The sequence below is a fragment of the Coregonus lavaretus genome (genome assembly GCF_964263955.1).
Source record: "Coregonus lavaretus genome assembly, chromosome: 5".
In the NCBI taxonomy this organism is placed as follows: domain Eukaryota; kingdom Metazoa; phylum Chordata; class Actinopteri; order Salmoniformes; family Salmonidae; genus Coregonus; species Coregonus lavaretus.
Genome location: NC_139992.1, coordinates 19121111 through 19141952, shown reverse-complemented (window position 1 = coordinate 19141952; position 20842 = coordinate 19121111). Strand labels below are relative to the sequence as shown.

At 42.3% G+C, this 20842-nt stretch overlaps 1 protein-coding gene across 1 annotated transcript in view; it reads left to right on the top strand.

Annotated features, from left to right (window-relative positions):
* LOC311129394 (interleukin-1 receptor type 1-like) overlaps positions 1 to 20842 on the top strand; it is an 82940-nt gene that overhangs the window by 55034 nt on the left and 7064 nt on the right. Inside the window, exons 3-7 of the mRNA XM_084161679.1 lie at positions 15362 to 15614; positions 15761 to 15941; positions 17084 to 17273; positions 20014 to 20076; positions 20245 to 20380. Coding sequence (XP_084017805.1) covers positions 15362 to 15614; positions 15761 to 15941; positions 17084 to 17273; positions 20014 to 20076; positions 20245 to 20380 — 823 coding nt within the window. The remainder of the gene's footprint in view (positions 1 to 15361; positions 15615 to 15760; positions 15942 to 17083; positions 17274 to 20013; positions 20077 to 20244; positions 20381 to 20842) is intronic.

Sequence of the window (20842 nt, the reverse complement as noted above, 5' to 3'; positions counted from 1 at the left end):
TCCCCAACTGGCGGCCCGCTGGCCGAATTTGGCCCGTGGATGACATTTTTTATATATACTGATATACAGTACCAGTCAAAAGTTTGGACACACCTACTCATTCCAGAGTTTTTCTTTATTTTTACTATTTTCTACATTGTTGAATAATAGTGAAGATATCAAAACTATGAAATAACACACATGGAATCATGTAGTTACCAAAAAAGTGCTAAACAAATCAAAATATATTCAAATAGCCACCCTTTGCCTTGATGACAGCTTTGCACACTCTTGGCATTCTCTCAACCAGCTTCATGAGGTAGTCACCTGGAATGCAGTTCAATTAACAGGTGTGCCTTCTTAAAAGTTAATTTGAGTTATTCTTCAACAATCAATGGGTGTATATCATTAATTTATACATCAAAAAATGGATGTAGCAACTAAGGATTCCAGCTTTAACCATTATTTTCTTGTAAAATCCATATTCTTTGAGGTTTCAGGATTTTGAGGAACTCACTGTCCTGGTGCCTCATTTATCAAAGTGCATATGCACAAAAAATATTATAATCATTGCATGCACCACTTTTCCCGCAAAAATGTGTTTCTCAAATTTGAACTTGACAGGAAAGTACGCGTATCACCACGCAAATCTCAGACCACGGGTACGCACAACTTCTAGTGGTTGAAGAATTGTATTACAAGCAAATATTATTATTATTTTTTATTATCGGGGAAATTGAGTTGTTTGACAGTCAGGAATTAGAGAGCATTGTTTTGAAGGTTTGGACACCCTCCACAAATTAATTCCTCCTTTCCTCAGTCAGGAAGTTGTGCTATGTGTGCAAGTGACAGAAATATTAACGTTTTCTGTCTTACCATGTGTTATAGTGTTAAGAATGTGTTAGTTATTGCTGGTTACTACTCTGTATGATCATGGTGTAAAATGCGTGGGCCATGCACGTGTTACACAGTCTGCATGACAACTTATGTCATATGTTATTACATGCTACAAATAACCAGATGTTATAAAATGTTATGTCATTTACCAACCTCTGTGTCACATTATTTAATTAAATAATGAGCGTCATAACCATGTCATATGGCTTTACAAAGTGTGCACAGACACCTTCAGTATAGTGACATTAATTTGAGGTGTTATGAAACAGTTACTGGATGAATGTGCTTATACCACAGGATGAGTTGAGTATCATAAAATGTTACCATTCAAATGATCTCCAAGAAACATGGGAAAATGTGAGCACAGATGTAGGCCTACTAAGGATATATGTTTTTCAAGGAGACTGCTCTGAGTTGTAGCTACAAATTGGACCACATCGAGATATAATAAAGCACACATTATAATACCAACATCTAACTTAATTAATCCATCCTCTTTCTCTCCGTTTGTTGGCACCATTCATTTTTAATCTTAGTGAACACCTTTCTCTATCTTTATCTTTCTGTCACTTTGTTTTAATCTCTCCATCAGTGTGTTTTGATGTGGTGGTTGTGCTGAGAAGTAGAGAGATCATTTCCTGTATCGCACAAGCAGTCATTATGGTCGACTCAATGTCAAGGGCTGAGGTTAATGTGGTGTGGGAGTCAGGCGCAGGACACCGAAGCTAGTCCAACAAAGTTTACTAGTGCAACACAAGGCAAAATACAATCAACGGCCTCAACATAAAACAGAGGCGAGCGATTACGCAAACTGTGCGTAAACTACAAAACAACAAACAGCGAAAACACGCAGCACTAACGGACAGGCGAATAACAACACACAAACTAACCAACACAAGACAGGCAACTTATAGGACACATAATCAGACACAAACGGACACAGGTGCAATAGACAGACAAAAGCAATCAAACATCGAAACATCTAACGGTGGCAGCTAGTACTCCGGGGACGGCGAACGCCGAAGCCTGCCCGAGCAAGGAGGAGGAGCAGCCTCGGCAGAATCCGTGACACTCAACATCAATCCGATTCTGGCGCCTACTAGCACTCTTGTTTGATGGGCGTCATAACCATGGGCAAATGGGAGCACAGATGTAGATTTCATTCTGGCGCCTACTAGCACTCTTGTTTCCACATCCTTTAGTGCTTCTGTCAAGGCACAGCCTTATCACTGTAGCCTAGCAGTTAACAGCGCTGGGCCAGTAACTGAAAGATCGCTGGTTCGAATCCCTGAGCCGGCTAGGTGAAAAATCTGTTGATGTGCCCTTGAGCAAGGCACTTAGCCCTAATTGCTCCTGCAAGTCGCTCTGGATAAGAGTGTCTGCTAAATGTCTAAAATATATATTTTTAAATGCATATCGTCAATGGCACATCATCCAGAATAGACACTATGATGTTACCCAATATAAAGCAAAGATATCGAACTAAACTCCATGTAGTAGCAGAATGTACATTTGATATCACAAGTGGACAAAGGTAGTGTGACACCTCACAGTTGATAACTTAGTTGTAATAACAGCTGTTATACAGTTAAACAGTTATACACCTCCACTGTGAAGTGTGTCTGTCAGACTTAGTATAAACTGGCCAGTCAACCAAACATCCCCCCTTGATAAAGAGTCAAGCTTGTATTGAAGGAGGGAATTGAAAACTCCAAGACTCAAGTCATGCAGTGAGTCAATCCAGACCAGCTGGGAACAGGAATATTAGCTTTCAAAACACTGACCTCAAGACTCTTGTGCTGCACAGTATCATCACTCCAGGGATGGCCAACCCTGCTCCTGGACAGCTACTGAGTATGCAGGCTTTTGCTATAACACACCTGATGTTTGACATTTTACTGAACCGTTAGGATCTAGTAATGCAAGCATTTCGCTGCGCCCACTATAACATCTGCTAAACTGTGTATGCGAGCAATAAACTTTGATTAGATTTTTTTGATTCAACTAATCAATATATTGGTGAGCATCTAGTAGAATCAGGTGTTCTTGTTAAGGGTTTGAATGCAGCAGGGTAGTTCTCCCGGGTTAGTGTTGCTCACCCCGGGTGATCATTTTCTCTCTCCGTTACAGTTGTTTTATGTTTTACCTTTAGTCATCCAGTTAACACCAGAGCCCTGGAGATGTCAGTCAGTCTTTCTGTGGTGGAATGGGGAATGTGTCTGGCCCTGTTCCAGGTATGAGGTATGAGGTATTAGCCTGCCTGCCTGCCTGCCACGGGCTGTGGTGGTTGACTACCGTGGTGACTCCTGTAGTCAAATATTATTTGTTTTCCGTAAAGGCCTGCCCCAAATTGCCTCTACACAGCAAAATTCCCCTGTGGACTTCACCAAGTGAGATCCTAAGTGAATATGATATCATTAAAATGTAACTATTTAAGACTATTCAAAATCATGTTTTTCATGAAATTTGATGATATTTGAAGGAAAGCAGATCAAAGTATGATGACCAAAGTACAGTGCCTTGCAAAAGTATTCATCCCCCTTGGCGTTTTTCCTATTTTGTTGCATTACAACCTGTAATTTAAATTGATTTTTATTTGGATTTCATATAATGGCCATACACAAAATAGTCCAAATTGGTGAAGTGAAATGAAAAAAATAACTTGTTTCAAAAAATTCTAAAAAATAAATAACGGAAAAGTGGTGCGTGCATACAGTGGGGAAAAAAGTATTTAGTCAGCCACCAATTGTGCAAGTTCTTCCACTTAAAAAGATGATAGAGGCCTGTAATTTTCATCATAGGTACACGTCAACTATGACAGACAAATTGAGAAAAAAAATCCAGAAAATCGCATTGTAGGATTTTTAATGAATTTATTTGCAAATTATGGTGGAAAATAAGTATTTGGTCACCTACAAACAAGCAAGATATCTGGCTCTCACAGACCTGTAACTTCTTCTTTAAGAGGCTCCTCTGTCCTCCACTCGTTACCTGTATTAATGGCACCTGTTTGAACTTGTTATCAGTATAAAAGACACCTGTCCACAACCTCAAACAGTCACACTCCAAACTCCACTATGGCCAAGACCAAAGAGCTGTCAAAGGACACCAGAAACAAAATTGTAGACCTGCACCAGGCTGGGAAGACTGAATCTGCAATAGGTAAGCAGCTTGGTTTGAAGAAATCAACTGTGGGAGCAATTATTAGGAAATGGAAGACATACAAGACGACTGATAATCTCCCTCGATCTGGGGCTCCATGCAAGATCTCACCCCGTGGGGTCAAAATGATCACAAGAACGGTGAGCAAAAATCCCAGAACCACACGGGGGGACCTAGTGAATGACCTGCAGAGAGCTGGGACCAAAGTAACAAAGCCTACCATCAGTAACACACTACGCCGCAAGGGACTCAAATCCTGCAGTGCCAGACGTGTCCCCCTGCTTAAGCCAGTACATGTCCAGGCCCGTCTGAAGTTTGCTAGAGTGCATTTGGATGATCCAGAAGAGGATTGGGAGAATGTCATATGGTCAGATAAAACCAAAATATAACTTTTTGGTAAAAACTCAACTCGTCGTGTTTGGAGAACAATGAATGCTGAGTTGCATCCAAAGAACACCATACCTACTGTGAAGCATGGGGGTGGAAACATCATGCTTTGGGGCTGTTTTTCTGCAAAGGGACCAGGACGACTGATCCGTGTAAAGGAAAGAATGAATGGGGCCATGTATCATGAGATTTTGAGTGAAAACCTCTTTCCATCAGCAAGGGCATTGAACCTGAAACGTGGCTTGGTCTTTCAGCATGACAATGATCCCAAACACACCGCCCAGGCAACGAAGGAGTGGCTTCGTAAGAAGCATTTCAAGGTCCTGGAGTGGCCTAGCCAGTCTCCAGATCTCAACCCCATAGAAAATCTTTGGAGGGAGTTGAAAGTCCGTGTTGCCCAGCGACAGCCCCAAAACATCACTGCTCTAGAGGAGATCTGCATGGGGGAATGGGCCAAAATACCAGCAACAGTGTGTGAAAACCTTGTGAAGACTTACAGAAAACGTTTGACCTGTGTCATTGCCAACAAAGGGTATATAACAAAGTATTGAGAAACTTTTGTTATTGACCAAATACTTATTTTCCACCATAATTAGCTAATAAATTCATTAAAAATCCTACAATGTGATCTTCTGGATTTTTTTTTCTCATTTTGTCTGTCATAGTTGACGTGTACCTATGATGAAAATTACAGGCCTCTCTCATCTTTTTAAGTGGGAGAACTTGCACAATTGGTGGCTGACTAAATACTTTTTTTCCCCACTGTATGTATTCACCCCCTTTGCTATGAAGGCCCTAAATAAGATCTGGTGCAACCAATTACCTTCAGAAGTCGCATAATTAGTTAAATAAAGTCCACCTGTGTGCAATCTACAGTGAGGGAAAAAAGTATTTGATCCCCTGCTGATTTTGTACGTTTGCCAACTGACAAAGACATGATCAGTCTATCATTTTAATGGTAGGTTTATTTGAACAGTGAGAGACAGAATAACAACAATAAAATCCAGAAAAATGCATGTCAAAAATGTTATAAATTGATTTGCATTTTAATGAGGGAAATAAGTATTTGACCCCTCTGCAAAACATGACTTAGTATTTGGTGGCAAAACCCTTGTTGGCAATCACAGAGGTCAGATGTTTCTTGTAGTTGGCCACCAGGTTTGCACACATCTCAGGAGGGATTTTGTCCCACTCCTCTTTGCAGATCTTCTCCAAGTCATTAAGGTTTCAAGGCTGACGTTTGGCAACTCGAACCTTCAGCTCCCTCCACAGATTTTCTATGGGATTAAGGTCTGGAGACTGGCTAGGCCACTCCAGGACCTTAATGTGCTTCTTCTTGAGCCACTCCTTTGTTGCCTTGGCCGTGTGTTTTGGGTCATTGTCATGCTGGAATACCCATTCACAACCCATTTTCAATGCCCTGGCTGAGGGAATGAGGTTTCTCACCCAAGATTTGATGGTACATGGCCCCGTCCATCGTCCCTTTGATGTGGTGAAGTTGTCCTGTCCCCTTAGCAGAAAAACACCCACAAAGCATAATGTTTCCACCTCCATGTTTGACGGTCGGGATGGTGTTCTTGGGGTCATAGGCAGCATTCCTCCTCCTCCAAACAAGGCGAGTTGAGTTGATCCCAAAGAGCTCGATTTTGGTCTCATCTGACCACAACACTTTCACCCAGTTCTCCTCTGAATCATTCAGATGTTCATTGGCACACTTCAGACCGGCCTGTATATGTGCTTTCTTGAGCAGGGGGACCTTGCGGGCGCTGCAGGATTTCAGTCCTTCACGGCATAGTGTGTTACCAATTGTTTTCTTGGTGACTATGGTCCCAGCTGCCTTGAGATCATTGACAAGATCCTCCCGTGTAGTTCTGGGCTGATTCCTCACCGTTCTCATGATCATTGCAACTCCACGAGGTGAGATCTTGCATGGAGCCCCAGGCCGAGGGAGATTGACAGTTCTTTTGTGTTTCTTCCATTTGCGAATAATTGCACCAACTGTTGTCACCTTCTCACCAAGCTGCTTGGCGATGGTCTTGTAGCCCATTCCAGCCTTGTGTAGGTCTACAATCTTGTCCTTGACATCCTTGGAGAGCTCTTTGGTCTTGGCCATGGTGGAGAGTTTGGAATCTGATTGATTGATTGCTTCTGTGGACAGGTGTCTTTTATACAGGTAACAAGTTGAGATTAGGAGCACTCCCTTTAAGAGTGTGGTCCTAATCTCAGCTCGTTACCTGTATAAAAGACACCTGGGAGCCAGAAATCTTTCTGATTGAGAGGGGGTCAAATACTTATTTCCCTCATTAAAATGCAAATCAATTGATAACATTTTTGACATGCGTTCTTCTGGATTTTTGTTGTTGTTATTCTGTCTCTCACTGTTCAAATAAACCTACCATTAAAATTATAGACTGATCATGTCTTTGTCAGTGGGCAAACATACAAAATTAGCAGGGGATCAAATACTTTTTTCCCTCACTGTATGTGTCACATGATCTGGCACATGATCTCAGTATATATACACCTGTTCTGAAAGGCCCCAGAGTCTGCAACACCACTAAGCAAGGGGCACCACCAAGCAAGGGGCACCATGAAGACCAAGGAGCTCTCCAACCAGGTCAGGTACAAATTTGTGGAGAAGTACAGATCAGGGTTGGGTTATAAAAAAATATCAGAAACTTTTAACATCCCACGGAGCACCATTAAATCCATTATAAAAATGTTTAAAGAATATGGCACCACAACAAACCTGCCAAGAGAGGGCCGCCCGCCCACCAAAACTCACGGACCAGGCAAGGAGGGCATTAATCAGAGAGGCAACAAAGAGACCAAAGATAACCCTGAAAGAGCTGCAAAGCTCCACAGCGGAGATTGGAGTATCTGTCCATAGGACCACTTTAAGCCGTTTTACGGAAGAGTGACCAGAAAAAAACCCATTGCTTAAAGAAAAAAATAAGCAAACATGTTTGGTGTTCACCAAAAGACATGTGGGAGACTCCCCAAACATATGGATGAAGGTACTCTGTTCAGATGAGACTAAAATTGAGCTTTTTGGCCATCAAGGAAAATGCTATGTCTGGCGCAAACCCAAAACCTCTTATCACCTCGAGACCACCATCCCTGGTGGTGGCAGCATCATGCTGTGGGGATGTTTTTCATTGGCAGGGACTGGGAAACTGGTCAGAATTAAAGGAATGATGAATGGCGCTAAATACAGGGAAATTCCTGAGGGAATGTCACGTTCGTTCATAGACGGGTCAGACCAAGGCGCAGCGTGATATGCATACATGTTTATTAAATGAATAAACACAACGACAAAACAATAAACCAACGATACGTGACGTTCTACGGTACACACAACAAACCTCACACGGAACAAGATCCCACAACCCACTAGTGCCAATAGGCTGCCTAAGTATGGTCCCCAATCAGAGACAACGAGCGACAGCTGCCTCTGATTGGGAACCACACCGGCCAACATAGATCTAGACATACTAGATCCTACAACATAGAACAAACACAACAAGGAATATACACACCCTGACTCAACATATAAGCGTCCCCTGAGTCAGGGCGTGACAGTACCCCCCCCCCCAAAGGTGCGGACTCCGACCGCACAACATAAACATAACAGGGTACGTGCCGGGTGGGCATTCCGCCTCAGAGGCGGATCCGGCTCAGGCCATGACGACCTCTCACTCTTCGCCTCCCATTTGTGCCCCTGGTCTGGTCTAGACATCGGCGCGTTGCTTCCCCGCTCCTTCCTCCCACTATACTCCAAGCCCTGTCTGGACCCTGGTGTGAGAGACCCCGAACCTGGAGAGGGGCTGACGTCTGGGTCTGGACTGGAGCCGCTGACCGGAGCTGGACCGGGCACCGGTGGAGCGGACTGCTCAGGCTCCGGACTGGAGCCGCTGACCGGAGCTGGATCAGGCACCGGTGGAGCGGACTGCTCTGGCTCCGGAGTGGAGCCGCTGACCGGAGCTGGACTGGACCCCAGTGAAGCGGATTGCTCTGGCTCCGGAGTGAAGGCATGTTTGCATAGGGACGTGGTTTATATAGCCAGAAAGCTACTCTACTGGTGCCAAATTTGACTTTAGGGTGTCATCAAATATAAATAAAAGTTTTCCCTGTTTATCTATGGCAAAGATACTTATATGTTTCCCCTTTCATCTGTGACTGGTGTTAGCTTGCTACTGGCTAGCTAGGTTTTCAGCCAGCATGGAACAAAGGGGGGAAGGGTCATTCAAAACGCTGACGCAGTTGTCAAGTCAACACATCCATCAGTGCTCTTGTGAACTGCGTCACAAGTGACATGCCAAACAAGAGATGTATAAAAAAGAATTGATATCATTGATGCAATTTCAGTGTTTGAGTTGCTTTGTGTATCACCAAATTTGCTTGAGATGATTTTGCTGCAACACTGCTCACTGCATCCAAGTTGCTTGACATGGGAGTTTCAAAGAGCTGTCAGTCAAGGCGAGATCATGAATATAAGCTCCCTGCACACTCAGCCTCTTTTCAAACTTCCTGGTAGTTAGCCATGACAGAAAAAGTACTTTTCAGAATTACTGTTCAATACCTTTAACACAATACAATATGTATTTCTTAAGGCCTCATGAGGGCTTACACTCTAAAACATCCTGGGTTGTTTGGATGACCAAACTGCTGGGTTGCAGGCATTGGGTCACTTAGTTTGGTTGTTTTTTAAAAAGAGCAAGGTTGGTTTGGTGATGCTGGGTTATTGTGATTTTACAGAGGGGGTCAAATCATAATAAGACTGGAGGCTTGGCGTAGTAGGGGCGTGGCTTTCAGGAAGTTATTTTTGTCCACCCATGGGAGTAAATGTAATTCCGGTTAATCTGTTCTGTTGAATTGTTAGCACATGTCACGGTTGAACACTTACATATTTGTAGTTATAATTAAGCCTACAGAAGTATACCAAAAAAAAAAAAAAAAAGTATATGAGTTCCTTAAAAGCCTATGCAAATCATAATGTGATATCCCCAATGGTATAGTAACCACTTTAGTGTAATATGTAAATAATAATGTTCATATTTTTGTATTAGATTATGTGACGTGCAATAATTTTCAAGGAAAATTTGACATTGCAGTCTACAAAATTAACATGATCGACAGGACTGACATTTACTCTCACGGATGGCCAAAAATAACTATCTAAATGCCACACACCTAATAAGCCACACCTCCTGAAAATAAGCTATGGATTACATAAAAAAAGATAGAACTGCTTGGTCAACCCAGAAAGAAAATGAATAAAAACCCAATGGATGGTTAAATTAACCCATGTTTGGATACTCGGAAAAACCCAACATGTTGGGTTATTCATGCAACCTGTCACATTATGCTGGCTTGCAAAGTGATGTCTAATTCTGATAGAAATCCAGCCGGAATGGGGATATCCAACCTTTTGAATTTTATATCACCCACAACTTGCATTTAGAATTCCTGCCAGGGTTGGGAAAAGTGAAATATGAGACTACCTAAAACATCTAAACTGGAACAACCTTTTCAGTAACGGCTAAATAAGTCCAAGTAACATATCGGATTAGTTTAGAATATGTATGACATTTATATCTGAGATGCATAACATTAATTAATCAATGTACATGCAAAAACATAGATATATCATTTCTTTTATGTTTTTTAAATCAACCTGAAATAGAGCACGCTGTGAAATATGATTATGATGGGTGTGGTTTTGGTTCAACTCTGGTTATTAACACCAACATTGAGTGTTAATTCAACATTTAATTGTTATGTTCAGAGTGTAGGCCCTTAACATTAGAGCATATGAATTACATATTGTATTGTGTTAAAGAATAAATCATATATGATAACATTTTTGCTCAGGATATCACTTGGTGAAGTCCCTAGGACTGAAAATGGATGAATGCAACAACCATGTCTCTGTCACTAACAAATACAGTCATGAATAGTACTGTAACTCTACAATTCACTTGAAAGGCAAGGCACTCTGGGAAAAAAATAAGGCTTTACACCAAGCAGTGTGTTAATTGAACACTTTCCAGTGTCTATAGGGGTCCACACTTTCAGTGTTAATTTAAAACTCTCAGTCTATAATTTGCTGTGTAGCTCTGGTGTGTGTTTGTGTGGGAAACAGACATTCAGTTGACAAGTAAGGGATTCAGTGGATGGTCAGAAAGAAGCATGATACGTTTGTGTGTGTGAGATCATTTATTTTGCTGAAGATTTTGGATAGTGTGATGTGACCCTTGATTCTGATAGTTTGTTTGAGCCTATTATGGCAATGCCTGACTAAAACTCACAAGTGATTCTGTGTGTCTCTTTGTTTCAGCTATGGATTGGAGTCAGATGTTGCAGCTCTCACTCTTCTCACTCCTCTGTCTCACTGGCAGCGCCAAGGCAGTAGGAGGTAAGTAGCATGGACTTTACCAACATAATTCATCAGCCATTAATTAATCAATCAATCAATCAATCATGTTACGAGGACAGCTAGAAGTACAGATTGAATTAAACTGTATCAATTGAACAGCTCTATAGGCAGAAACATGGTCCTTCACTTTGTCATGACTTAACTCTGACCTCTGGTGGGTGTTGATGGAATTAAATCCTTTGAAACAGCAGCCCTGCAAATATCTATGTTTCTTGTTGTTCTGAAAGGTTAAGCACACAGCAAATTCTCCAGTTTAAAAAAAACAGAGTTTTAAAGGTCCTGAACAGTCATTCTGAAAAGTACTTTTTCTCTCATGGGTAACTACCAGGAAGTTGAAAAAGACAGGCTGAGTGGGTGGTGAGCTTATATTAATTAGTTCGCCTTGACTGACAGCTCTTTGAAACACCTATGTCAAGCAACTTGGATGCAGTGAGCAGTGTTGCAGTAAAATCATCTTAAGCAAATTTGGTGACACAAAAAGCAACTCAAACAACATTGAAATTGCATCATTGATGTCATTTATATATATATATATCTCCCGTTTGGCATGTCTTTTGTGATGTGTTTCACAGCAGCACTGACGGATGTGTTGACATGACAACTGAGTCAGAGTTTTGAATGACCCTTCTCCCCCTTTTGTTCCATGCTGGCTGAAGACCTCGCTAGCCAGTAACTAGCTAACACCAGACACAGATGAAAGGGGAAACATATAAGAATATTTGCCATAGATTGATAGGGTAAACTTGTAATTATATTTGCTGACACCATTCAGTCACATTTTGGCGCCAGTAGAGTAGCTATCTAGATGTATAAACCACGCCCCTCTGCCCCGATGTTGGTTAAAAGGCGGTACTTATTTAAGTTAGGTAAGAGAATATCATGTTACAGTACCAGTGGTGTGTTAAAATGAGAGTTAAGGTGATGTCACGTTGTCCCCTAAATAATGAATCCAAGTGTTTGACATGGGGGAGGGGACCAGTAACTTTATGATCAAACTTTATCAATGTATAACTTATCATACTTTAGTCATCATACTTTGATCTGGTTTCCTTCAAATATCATCACATTTCATGAAAAACATCATTTTAACTATTCATGACCTTTAAATCAACACTGAAAGTGTTGTCTATGGACCCCATATAAACACCGGAACAGTGTTAAATTAACTTACGGATTAGTGTAAAGCCTTATTCAAATATTTCCCAGAGTGCCTTGCCTTTTGAGTAAATTGTAGAGTTATCACCAATGACTATATTTGTTATTGACAGAGACATGGATGATGTATTCATCCATTTTCGGTCCTATGGACTTCACCCAGTATTAAGTGAGATCCTAAGTGAATGTTATCATTAAAAATATATATGTTTAACACAATACCACACGCCATTTTGAGGGCCTAGTTTTACCCTTTTTTAGGGGCCTGAAACTCATACATATAACTTTGAACTAAAACCACGTCATTATTATCATATTTCCCAGCAGGCTCTATTGCAGGTTGATATTTCAGAATTGTTTGTTTCAATATCTATGTTTGTGCACATACATTGATTGACTGATTAATCTTGTGCTACACAAAGATAAATGACATACATTTTTATAAACTAATCCAATTAGTTAGTTCAAATCAGTTAGTTCCTAATGTTCCTAACCCAGGCAGTCATTCTGAATGCAGATTTCAGGTGAATAATTATTCCAACTGTTGGATCTCCACCCACTGATTGGATTCCAATAGGAATTACATGTCACCTTGCAAGCTAGCATAATGTGACTTGCAGGCCTGATGTGGCTTGTAAACCATGGGTTTCAGGCCCTTGTGTTACAATCTCAGAATAAAAGGTTTACATTTGTGACTAAAGGGAGACAAACACTTATTTATCTTTGTGTAGCATAATATTAATCAATCAATCAATGCACCTGCACAAATATAGATATTGAAACAAACAATTCTAAAAACAATCATCCTGCGATAGAGCAAGCTGGGAAATATGATAATGATGGGCATGGTTTTAGTTCAAAGTGACGTGCATGAGTTTCAGGCTCCTTTATTTGGTTAAAACTATGCCCACAAAATAAAGCCTTATGAAATAAATACAGTGCACAACTATTCAGACCCCTTCACCTTTTCCACATTTTGTTACGTTACAGCCTTATTCTAAAATTGATTAAATGCACATTTTTCCTCATCAATCTACACAAAATACCCCATAAAGACAAAGTGAGAAAACAGGTTTTTAGAAATGTTTACCAAAAAAAATAAACAAGTATTTACATAAATATTCAGACCCTTTGCTATGAGACTCGAAATTGAGCTCAGGTGCATCCTATTTCCATTGATCATCCTTGAGATGTTTCTACAACTTGATTGGAGTCCACCTGTGGTAAATTCAATTGATTGGACATGATTTGGAAAGGCACACACCTGTCCCACAGTTGACAGTGCATGTCAGAGCAAAAACCAAGCCATGAGGTCAAAGGAATTGTCCGTTGAGCTCCAAGAAAGGATTGTGTCGAGGCACAGATATGGAGAAGGGTACCAAAACCTTTCTGCAGCATTGAAGGTCCCCAAGAACACAGTGCCCTCCATCATTCTTAAATGGAAGAAGTTTGGAACCACCAAGACTCTTACTATAGCTTGCAGCCTGGCCAAACTGAGCAATCAGGGGAGAAGGTTCTTGGTTAGGGAGGTGACCAAGAACATGATGGTCACTCTGACAGAGCTCCAGAGGTCCTCTATGGAGATGGGAGAACCTTCCAGAAGGACAACCATCTCTGCAGCACTCCACCAATCAGGCCTTTATGGTAGAGATGCCAGACGGAAGCCACTCCTCAGTAAAAGGCACATGACAGCCCGCTTACGTTTACATTTTACATTTTAGTCATTTAGCAGACGCTTTTAGCCAGAGCGACTTACAGTTAATAAAAAATAAAAAAAATTATACTGGCCCCCCGTGGGAATCAATCCCACAACCCTGACGTTGCAAACGCCATGCTCTACCAACTGAGCTACATCCCTGCCGGCCATTCCCTCCCCTACCCTGCACGACGCTGGGCCAATTGTGCGCCGCCCCATGGGTCTCCCGGTCGCGGCCGGCTACGACAGAGCCTGGATTCGAACCAGGATCTCTAGTGGCACAGCTAGCACTGCGATGCAGTGCCTTAGACCACTGCGCCACTCGGGAGTTTGCCAAAAGGCACCTAAGGACTCTCAGACCAAGAGAAACAAGATTATCTGGTCTAATGAAACCAAGATTGAACTCTTTGGCCTGAATGCCAAGCGTCCTGTCTGGAGGAAACCAGGCACCACTCATCACTTGGCCAATACCATCCCTACGGTGAAGCATGGTGGTGGCAGCATCTTGATGTGGAAAGGTGAACGGAGCAAAGTACAGAAGAGAGATCCTTGATGAAAACCTGCTCCACACCTCAGACTGGGGCGATGGTTCACCTTCCAACAGGACAACGACCCTAAGCACACAGCCAAGACAACGCAGGAGTGGCTTCGGGACAGGCCTCTGAATGTCCTTGAGTGGCCCAGCCAGAGCCCGGACATGAACCCGATCGAACAGCTCTGGAGAGACCTGAAAATAGCTGTGCAGCGATGCTCCCCATGTAACCTTACAGAGCTTGACAGGATCTGCAGAGAGGGATGGGAGAAACTCCCCAAATACAGGTGTGCCAAGCTTGTGGCATCATACCCAAGAAGACTCGAGGCTGTAATCGCTGCCAAAGGTGCTTCAACAAAGTACTGAGTAAAGGGTCTGAATATTTATGTAAATGTGATATTTCAGTTTTTAATTTTTAATTGATTTGCAAAAAAAATGTAAAACCTGTTTTTGCTTTGTCAATATGGGGTATTGTGTGTAGATTGATAAGGGAAAAAACACATTTATTTAAGGCTGTAACGTAACAAAATGTGGAACAAGTGAAGGGGTCTGAATACTTTCCGAATGCACTGTATGGCATTGTGTTAAATATATATATATATATATATATATATATATATATTTTATGACAACATATTCATTTAGGATCTCACTTTTTGAAGTCCGTAGGACCAAAAATTGATGAATGCAACAACCATGTCTCTGTCACTTACAAATACAGTGGTGGTAACTCTACAATTGCACTGTGGGAATATTTGAAAAAGGCTTTACACTAGTCAGTGTGTTAATTTAACACTGTTCTGGTGTCTATATGGGTCCACAGACTCAACACTTTCAGTATTGATTTAACACCATCAGTGTTCTTAGTTATTATTTGTTTTACTGGATAATTTGTTGTGAAGAGATATATTTTGAAGGGACCATCTCTGTAAAGACTCTGTCTATGCATACTACATGACACGCGTAATAATTGCATAATTTCTTTGCCTTGCATCATTTCTCCAACATGTGTTTTTCTTTAAGAGGTGGCCTCAATAAAAAAGATGGTGGTCCGCAAACAGTCCCTGTGCCGCATGTTTGTCTTTACTTTACTTTATATACTCTTTGTGTGCAGATCTCTGTGAGGACAAAGGACGAGAGGTTGAGCGGGTGTTTTCAGTTTCCGGTGATGCTGCCATGTTAACATCCACCCTGGTGGACCTCAATGTGTTTGACTACCGCAGCATCCCCTATAACATCTCATGGTATGACCCAAGGACTGGGAGAGAGCTGACCAGGGAGACAAGAAAGACTCTGCCGCGGGGAAAGACACTGTGGATTTTTAACATCGCGATGGAGGATGCTGGAAACTATGAGTGTGTTGTGAGGTAGGGGCAATACTTTTGTCTGCTGTGTGTGTGTGTGTGTGTGTGTGTGTGTGTGTGTGTGTGTGTGTGTGTGTGTGTGTGTGTGTGTGTGTGTGTGTGTGTGTGTGTGTGTGCTGTAAATCTTTCCTGTTACCTTTGATAAACAGACTACCCTCCCAGTGCTATAAGAAATCGGCCTTACTGATTGTGAACCACACCAACCCAGAAGAATGCGGTCGACCAGAAAAGGCCTACCAGAACCTGACCAACAAAGCCACCGGTTTTCTGAACTGCCCATTGAGTGACCATATCAGGGAAGTGGACAATTACTCCATTCAGTGGTACAAGGTGAGTCCTATGGGGTAAACAGACAGTGCAGTGCAATGGGAGAGTGTTGAGAGGGAACGCCTGACAGCAGGGGTGGACTGGCCATGCCGGATGGGCTGGTACATTTTTAGCCCAATGGGATTGTCTTTTTTTTTTTTTTTTTACATAATTATAATTATCTGGCTAATAACCAAATTAGTTCACCCAAAGTTCACCCAAATTACAATGACATTGGTTTCCTTACCCTGTAGGCCAGTCTATGGACAAGGTATAACAACAACGTGCTTTGGTTTGGTTTCCCTTGCACTGTTGTCACATGGAAGCGTTTTGGCATTTGTGGCACAAATCTCATTCAAGTCATTTGACCGATATTGGCATTTGTCGCGCATCAGTATGAAAAATGTATGCACTCACTAACTGTAAGTCGCTCTGGATAAGAGCGTCTGCTAAATGACTAAAACGTAAAATGTAATCATGTTCAAATCAATTTGAGATACATTTGGACATGATGTAGTCCCCTGTAGCTCAGTTGGTAGAGCATGGCGCTTGCAACGCCAGGGTTGTGGGTTCGTTCCCCACGGGGGGCCAGTATGAAAATGTATGCACTCACTAACTGTAAGTCACTCTGGATAAGAGCGTCTGCTAAATGACTAAAATGTAAAAAATGTAAATGTAATAACGGGGTCCACAGTGACAAAAATGGGCCTTTTGGGCCTCAAGGAAAGAAAATGGGCCAATGTCGGGGCCTCAAGGGAAAAATGGTCTGGTGTGTCAGAAATGCCAGGGCGGATTTCTGGTCCCAGTCTGCCCCTGCCTGACAGTGCTGGAAAGCCTGTTTGAACTCTTTCTTTTCAGTCATTCAGTCTGTCTCTATGTATTCTTAATTTCTGTTTAAAACTATAGGAATGTGGGGTTATTACTACTAGTGACTACATTTGAACAATGTTCCATCAGATACGGTATATACTCTTTACATTGTTCATTGCTCTCACACATTGTACTGCATTGAATTGTTCTGAGAGTAGGTCTTCTAAGGTAAGACATTATCACAACTTATCTGTAATTGTGTATTCATTTTGTTTTATTAGCCATATTCCATTACTATGATATTCCATTCCATTACCACTACCTTTCAGTGTGGATTTCTACTTTAAACCTTTCAGGGCTGTGAACCCATTGTGAAAGATGACCCATTGTGGAACAGGTTTAGCTATGTCAATATCAGTGTTATGGAGTTACTCAAAGTAGACGCGGTCATTCCTGAGGACCATGCGTTCTACACCTGCACCATGACCTTTAACTTGGAAGGGCTCAGCGGCAGGATCTCAGAGACCATCAACGGTACGGTGGACGGTGAGTTTTGTTGGCACAGCTCATAAAGGTTGTCCCTAACCACAGATTATTACCATATACCCCCAATCCTTACCACAGCCATTACAGAGATACAGTGCCTTCAGAAAGTATTCACACCAGTTGACTTTCTCCACATCTTGTTGTGTTACATAGTGGGATTAAAAGGGATTTAATAGTCATTTTTTGTTAACAATCTACACAAAATACCCTGTAATGTCAAAGTGTAAGAAAAAGTCTAACATTAAAAAAAGAAAAAAAATAGAAAAATAGAACACTAATATATCTGATTACATAAGTATTCAACTCCCTGAGTCAATATATGTTAGAATCACCTTTGGCAGAGATTACAGCTGTGAGTATTTCTGGGTAAGTGTCTAAGAGCTTTCCACACCTGGATTGTGCAACATTTCCCCATTATTCTTTTCAAAATTCTTCAAGGTCTGTCAAGTTGGTTGTTGATCATTGCTAGACAACCATTTTCAGGTCTTGCCATAGATTTTCAAGCAGATTTAAGTCTAAACTGTAACTCGGCCACTCAGGAACATTCACTGTATTCTTCGTAAGCAACTTCAGTGTAGATTTGGCCTTGTGTTTAAGGTTATTGACCTGCTGAATGGTGAATTCATCTCCCAGTGCCTGGTGGAAAGCAGACGGAACCAGGTTTTCCTCCCTGGTCTTCGTGGTTGAATCTGTGTTTGAAATTCACTGCTTGACTTAGGGACCTTACATATAATTGTACTGTATGTGTGGGGTACAGACATGAGGTAGTCATTCAAAAATCATTTGAAACACTGTTATTGCACACAGTGTCACGATCGTCAAAAGGAGCGGACCAAGGCGCAGCGTGGAATGCGAACATACTTTATTTATATTCACCACACGAACAAAAACAACAAAACGATACGTGAAGTCCTTGGTAACAAACACAAACCAACACGGAACAAGATCCCACAAAACACAACTGCCAAACGGCTGCCTAAGTATGGTTCCCAATCAGAGACAACAAGCAACAGCTGATTCTCGTTGCCTCTGATTGAGAACCACCCCGGCCATCACAGAAACACATGAACTAGATACTGAAACAATGAACACAAAACATAGACTCTACACACCCTGGCTCAACATAAAAGAGTCCCTAGAGCCAGGGCGTGACAGTACGCGCAGTACCACTGACTTGGTGCGGGGAGCAGGAACGGGCCGGGCCGGGCTAGCGACGCGCACCACAGTCTTGGTACGAGGGGCAGGAACAGGCCGGACCGGGCTGTGGAGACGGACTGGAGGTCTGGAGCGAAGAGCTGACACAACCCGTCCTGGCTGAATGCCTATCTTAACACACTCTGTGTGAGGCATCAGCACAGGACGTACAGGGCTGTGTACACGTACTGGCACAACAGCACGTGACACTGGCGCAGGATATCCGGGACCGAGGAGGGGTACTGGAGGCCACAAGCGTTGAGCCGGCACACTCCGTCCTGGCTGCATGCCCACCTTAGCACGACACGTGCGTGGTGCTCGCACAGGACGTACCGGACTGTACGCAGCTCCGCATATCTCGGAACCTGCCCAGTCTCACGCTGCCTAGCCTGAGTACGGGGAGTTGGCTCTGCTCTACCTCTAGGCTCCGCCAACCTCCCTTCCGGCCCCCCAAACCCGGTGGCCTACTCTCCTAATCCCCAACCTCGCCCTGTAGCTGCCTCCAGCAGCCCCGTCGTCCGTGCCGTGTGCCCCCCCCTAAAAATTTCTTGGGGTTGCCTCTAGCGTGTCCGACGTCGGCCCGGTTGGCGCCGCTGCTCCTCTCTACGGCGCGCCTCCACCGTCTCCTCCCACGGACGGCGATCCATACCGGCCTGGATCTCCTCCCAAGTCCAGGACCCTTTCCCGTCCAATATCTCCTCCCAAGTCCAGGCTGTCTGCTCCTGGACACGCTGCTTGGTCCTGTTATGGTGGGATCTTCTGTCACGATCGTCAAAAGGAGCGGACCAAGGCGCAGCGTGGAATGCAAACATACTTTATTTATATTCACCACACGAACAAAAACAACAAAACGATACGTGAAGTCCTTGGTAACAAACACAAACCAACACGGAACAAGATCCCACAAAACACAACTGCCAAATGGCTGCCTAAGTATGGTTCCCAATCAGAGACAACAAGCAACAGCTGATTCTCGTTGCCTCTGATTGAGAACCACCCCGGCCAACACAGAAACACATGAACTAGATACTGAAACAATGAACACAAAACATAGACTCTGCACACCCTGGCTCAACATAAAAGAGTCCCTAGAGCCAGGGCGTGACACAGAGTGAGTCCATGCAACTTATAATGTGACTTGTTAAGCAACATTTTACTCCTGAACTTATTTAGGCCTGCCATTACTAAGGCATTGAATACTTCTTGACTCAAGACATTTCATCATTTTTAATTAATTTGTAAACATTTCTAAAAACATTCCACTTTGACATTATGGGGTATTGTGTGTAGGCCATTGATACAAAAATCTAAATTGCATCAATTTCAAATTCAAGCTGTAACACAACAAAACGTGGAAAAAGTCAAGGGGTGTGAATACTTTCTGAAGGCACTGTATATGACCCTGAATCAGAGGTTATGAGTTCATAGAGGCTGCTTTGAAACTTTGCTCTTTGAGAGCTTAGAAAGGGTTGTTTTCTATAGGGTCAGGTGACTGAATATTTCTGTGTCTTTCTATGATGTTTATGAATCATTGTCATAATTTCAGTGCAGTATTGCCAATGGCCCAACGTGGTTGAACCTGCCAATGAGATCATCAAAGCAGATCTGGGTGAGTAAACCACTAGAGAACGTGTGTGTGTGTGTGTGTGTGTGTGTGTGTGTGTGTGTGTGTGTGTGTGTGTGTGTGTGTGTGTGTGTGTGTGTGCGCGTGCGTGCGTGAGTTTATTATTTATTTTCATTCATGATCCAAATAAAGAATTCAATGTTTGCCCCCTAGGTTCTTCCTTCAGTAAGATGTGTCGGGTGTTTGTGCCGAGTGTGGGGAATAAATGTTGCACGGATTTGAATTGGATAGCTAGAGAAAACTCAATTTCCAAAATTGTCTCAGAGCGCGTCTTTCAGGAATCACAAAGGTAGGTTGAGACAACACAACAGTATCGCAATGAACACTGTAAGAATTCTACAAATGTGTTGCTTTTTAACCATTTTCATGTAGACTTGATTGTGTTTTTTTTCTTCTTTTTTTTCTTCACCTTTATTTAACCAGGTAAACCAGTTGAGAACAAGTTCTCATTTACAACTGCGACCTGGCCAAGATAAAGCAAAGCAGTGCGATAAAAACAACAACACAGAGTTACATATACGGTAAAACAAAACAAAGTCACAAATACAACAGAAATAAATACATATACAGTGTGTGCAAATGTAGCAAGTTATGGAGGTAAGGCAATAAATAGGCTATAGTGCAAAATAATTACAATTAGTATTAACACTGGAATGATAGATGTGCAAGAGATGATGTGCAAATAGAGATACTGGGGTACAAATGAGCAAAATAAATAACAATATAGGGATGAGGTAGTTGGGCGGGCTAA